Source organism: Siphateles boraxobius, unplaced genomic scaffold, assembly GCF_051911475.1.
Source record: "Siphateles boraxobius isolate OS27281-9 unplaced genomic scaffold, OSU_SipBor_1 65, whole genome shotgun sequence".
Lineage (NCBI taxonomy): Eukaryota > Metazoa > Chordata > Actinopteri > Cypriniformes > Leuciscidae > Siphateles > Siphateles boraxobius.
In genome coordinates, this window is record NW_027509192.1 from 127,501 (window position 1) to 132,500 (window position 5,000).

The 5,000-nt window shown below is 38.2% G+C and overlaps 1 protein-coding gene across 4 annotated transcripts in view; it reads right to left on the reverse strand.

Moving 5' to 3' along the window:
* Positions 1-5,000, reverse strand: part of tead4 (TEA domain transcription factor 4) — a 42,088-nt gene that overhangs the window by 8,534 nt on the left and 28,554 nt on the right. For all 4 annotated transcript variants that reach the window (XR_013196588.1, XM_077209963.1, XM_077209962.1 and 1 more), the window contains one exon: positions 2,017-2,190. Coding sequence is in view for 3 of the 4 variants with exons in the window: in XM_077209963.1 (XP_077066078.1) it covers positions 2,017-2,190 (174 nt within the window). In the remaining variant the exon portion in view is untranslated. The remainder of the gene's footprint in view (positions 1-2,016; positions 2,191-5,000) is intronic.

Genomic DNA, 5,000 nt, shown 5'->3' on the forward strand with positions numbered 1-5,000 from the left:
GACTTGACCTCTTCCTTTTCCGTCACTCATTGTCTGTTCACCGTCTTGCTTGGTGTGTGTTGCTACCTGATCGTCTGTTTGCCAGAATTACCATTATTTATACCATTATCATTTTGGATTTCTTATCTTCGTCTGTGTTTAGTTCCTGTTCCCTGTTTTCCCATTGCTAGTTGGTTTCTATGGTTACTCATTTGTTAATTGATTATGTTCACTTGAGTCATATTTAAGCCCTCAGTTTGGTTTTGTTATGTATTGTATTGAAGTGTGCCGCACAAGTCCGGAAAAGTGAAGCCAAAGCGTTTCGATCGCCCCCTGTTGGCCGGCTGCAGTATAGGTCATAAACCCCGCCCTCTCCATGTAATCCAATGGGACGCGAGCCAAATTAAAAAATCCAATTACACTTCAAATAATTTTTCTCCAAAGATGGTTTCTGTCATTTTAGGTAGTTCCCATCACGCAGATGTATGTTCAAGTGTTCGGTTTCCAAATAAGTTATTTGATGCTATAAAACGGGGTGTAATGTCATGATTGACAGATGTTCTTGACGTAATGCGCTATGACCGTTACTGGGATATTTTGGCTTAATTTTTCTACAGTGGAATTTTTTTTTTACAGTCTATGATATTTACATACATGAATCTGCTTCTTGCCTTCTGGATTGCCTGTTTTGTTTTTTTGTTAACATACTAGATCTGCTGCAATAGTGATCCTCTGCTCGTCTTCCCTTGACTGCCCCGTGACAGTCTTTATTCCTGAAGAGAACGTGTTTTTTTAGGATGGTCTACACCACAACTTCCAGAAGACAACATGTTTAGACAGACCCATCGTAATCTTACTAACACAAAAAGGCAAGGATCAAGCACTTGAACAATACTTAAGTGTCTCTGTGGAGGCGGGCGCTCTATAAATATCGTTATGCGTGTGGTTTTGGGTGTAGCGACAGACGGCACGAGAGACAGGTGCTCAGGCTCAGGTTTCTCTAATGAAAGAGCAGACGCTGTCACTCTTCATCCCACACTCCCGTCCTCGGAAACCTTCCTCCAGACGCTCAGTCCAGCAATATAGAGTTATAACAGCCAATAAACTTCATTTGGTGTTCATACTCATTTAAAACTTTAAATGTCTTATTTAAGCAATAAGATACAAGACACCTTGTGAATGTAATACTTGTAAACACCTACAGTAACAAGACTCTGTAATGGATTATTGGTAAATTTAGGTAAAAATGTATGAAGAATGCATTTGCGTCTCTCCAAATCTGTTGTGTATGTGTGCATAATATACGCAACAAATTTGGATTTGGAAGAAATAATATAAATATCTACGTAAGTATAATATATATGTTTTTTTTATTATAAATTAATTCTAATATATATGGATATATAGTGGAATTCATTTATATATTTATATAATTTTAGAATTAATTTATACAAATACAAATTATACATATATATTTTATTTTAGAATTAATATGTAGAAATACAAATATCAAAAAACCAAATATATATATATATAATTTATTAGTTCTAAAATAAAATATGTATGCATATGTATGTACAATATATATATATAATATAGAATTTATATGATTTTTTATCAATTTATATTTTTTATAAATGAATTTTAAAATAACATGTATGAAAAAGTTTATATTTTTATTTTAGAATCAATTTATAAAAAAGTTATTATACATATAATGTAAATATTATATATATATATATATGTAAATTATATTAATATCTATGTAAACATATGCATTTTATATGATCTGTAATATATATTTCATATTACATATTAAAAATCTCCCCCTTTCTATATTATCAAATCTTTTTTATATATGAAATATCCAACAAGTGTAATTTTAAGAAATAAAAGGCAAAACATCACACTCACTTATTCCTTAAAACATACAGATATAAGTGACTACTATGTCCCAGCAGTGACTAGCTAACCTCGGCCTGGTGACCCAAACACAGAGGTTGATGATGGTTTGGGACGTGTGTGTGAGACTCTTACCCAGAACTTTACGAGGAAGAAAGCGTTGGGCGGTCCCTTCTCGAACAGCTCCTTCAGTCCTCCCTTCTTCTCTGGGAATTTGTCGTAAATCTGCCGTATATCCACGGCCTCGAGGTACGGGTCGCTGTACGTGGGGTTGGACTGACCGATGTGAACAAACAGGTGTTTGTTGACCTGTGAAGCACAAATCTACGTCAGTACAGGCTGGTTTGGTGCATATAACCATTAATATTAATATTGTGAAGCATGTAATAAAGCTCAATCAGTAACAATGAACACGTCTGAAATTGCTTCAATATAAGTGGTTGATGCATATTTATATAACTCCAGTTTTATTGCATAACTATAATGAAAATGTACACCTGCTTAAGATGCAGTGATTTTAAAGATACATTATATCATTGCATATGGGAGTGTGAAGAAGTAAAGAATTTTTGGAAATGAGTGAAAGAAATGATGGATAAGATCCTTGATGTTAACATTACACTGTCACCTGTCACTTTTTTATTTCATTTATATCCTAAGGAGATCAAGTAAAAAATGAAGGAGTGTATATTTATAAATATATGTATTCTTCAAGCAAAACTGCTTATTTCTTTAAATTGGAAACGTATTTGTGCACCAAGTATAGGCCGCTAGCTGAAAGAAATGGTAACAAATATGTCAATGGAAAATATGACATATTTTAAAGGATAAATACACAGTTTATAATGGAGTTCGGGGCCCATTCACATCGTCACACACACACGCACGCTCTCACTCACTCACACACACACACACACTCTTACTCACTCACACACACACACACACACACACACACACACACACACACACACACACACACACACACACACACACACACTCACTCACTCACTCACTCACACACACTCTTACACACTCACACACGCTCTCACTAACACATATACACTCTCACTCACTCACACACACTCTTACTCACACACACACACACACACACACACACACACACACACACACACGCACTTGCACACTAAAGCAAGACTAAAGGAATTTTCGTATGCGTTTTTTGGTATTCGTCATTCAATGGCTCTGAACAGTCAAAACACACCTCAAAATGAAAAAACGCAGACTTTTTTTTTTTTGACGGATGAAGATTTCGGAGGCAGTGTGTAAACATGATTGGCTCGTGTTATAACTGTGCTATTACAATATGAATGCATTTCAAAACATAATTTTAATACATGAATTCCAACTCAAACAAGATTTTGTTTTGTCTTTCCCCATTGGCAGAGCAAATTTCTTTGCTTTCTTTACGCAAAAACTCAGTAGTGTGCAATAGTAGGGAGGTTAAGCCAAAAAAATAGGCCATTGACTTCAAGTCATGATGCAAAGGTCTCCTTTGGTATGGAAGTACCTTAGGGTCATACAAATCAATTTATCCTAAGACACAAGTGAGATCACACTTTGTATCAGAAATAAACATGTTTTTTCAAAAATGGCCGCCAATGCGCCGAAAATACTCTAGAGCCCATATCTTTGCTTCTGTTATCGCTATAATGACAAATTTGGTGTCAAAGTGTACATTTTTGGGGTCAAGGAATCCAGTAAAATTGGTTTGAACTTTAAAAAAATTATAATTTTCCCCATACCATGACAATTGGGGGTAAATATGCACATTTCACATAAAAATTGTCATCAGAGTAACTTTACTTATCTTTTTCGTTCAAAAACTTTAATTTTGTATTTAAGCAGTGCAGCTACTTCTGTACATTACATTTGTCCTAAGTAGCATGAGATTTCGACCAGTCAGGAGTAGCCTATAGCATATCAGTTCCTGCAACAACACATCCCATCTGCACCAGGAGCTGTGACAGCTGTTGAAGGTCAGAGGTGACAGTTTAACACTTTGAGGTTGTATGACTTTCTCATTAAATAGAAAAATGTTTTTAATGTTAGATAACTGATAATTAGCTAGCTAGTTGACTATGGGAAAAAAAGCCTCTTTTCTCGAGAATACTGAAGCCAAAAATTATCCTTATAATTTTTATTAATTTAAAACACACTTGCTGCAGCTAGCAGACCTAGGCGAGGCAGCTTGCGCGCCTATTGGATGCTATGCGGCAACTGCTGCAACCTATCGAGGCACTGCACGTGACGTAAGCACCAATGAGTGGGCGTGTGGGCGAATGGGCGTGGCTTATGCCTATATAAGCCAGAGCTCGATAAGATGCTCCTTGGTTTTCATCGACTGAAGCGAAACCAGATGGTAGCACAAGCACGGCAGGGTTACGCAACACTCATTCCCTCTTCTAGAGAGAACCGAGATTACGTTAGTAACCATGACGTTCTCTTACGAGAGTACTCTCATGTTGCGTAAGCTAGCTTACGCTACGGGAATCCAATTTAAAACGCTGTGCGTGCTAAATCTACCACAACACTGACCCAAGGGTAAGCGCCCTGAGTTCATATGATATGGGGATTTAAAAATGGGCAGCTAGACCTTTAGATCGGCCACCAAACGAAACAAATAGCTGTCCTGACCGTCTGAAAGCAGCCGAACGTTCCACGTAAATTCTAAGGGCCCTAACCAGGCAAAGGAGATTCACGTCAGACTCGCTGTCAGATCCGAAGAGAGAATGTCAGATTGAAGAGGCGGTGGTTCCAGTACCAGTCGGTCGCCTTCCAAGGTTTCAGAGCTGCGACGCATTTCTGAATGACCCTGAGGCGAAACAGATCGGAGGCCCAAGCTCGAGACGGCACTCGTGCTTTCAGCCACCACTGCAGTGGGCGCATGCGAAGAAGACCCAGCTGGAGTAGTGATGATGATGAGGCCATGAGGCCCAGCATTTTCTGAAATCTCTTGAGCGGGACTATAGGGCCGCCATGTTCAGTATGCGCTCTGGCTACAGTCGCGCTGTCATTGACAGCGATTTCAGCTCTGTGCCCAGAAAGGATATTTCCTGGCTGGGGGACAGCGAGCTCTTCGCCCAATTGACTGTGAGACC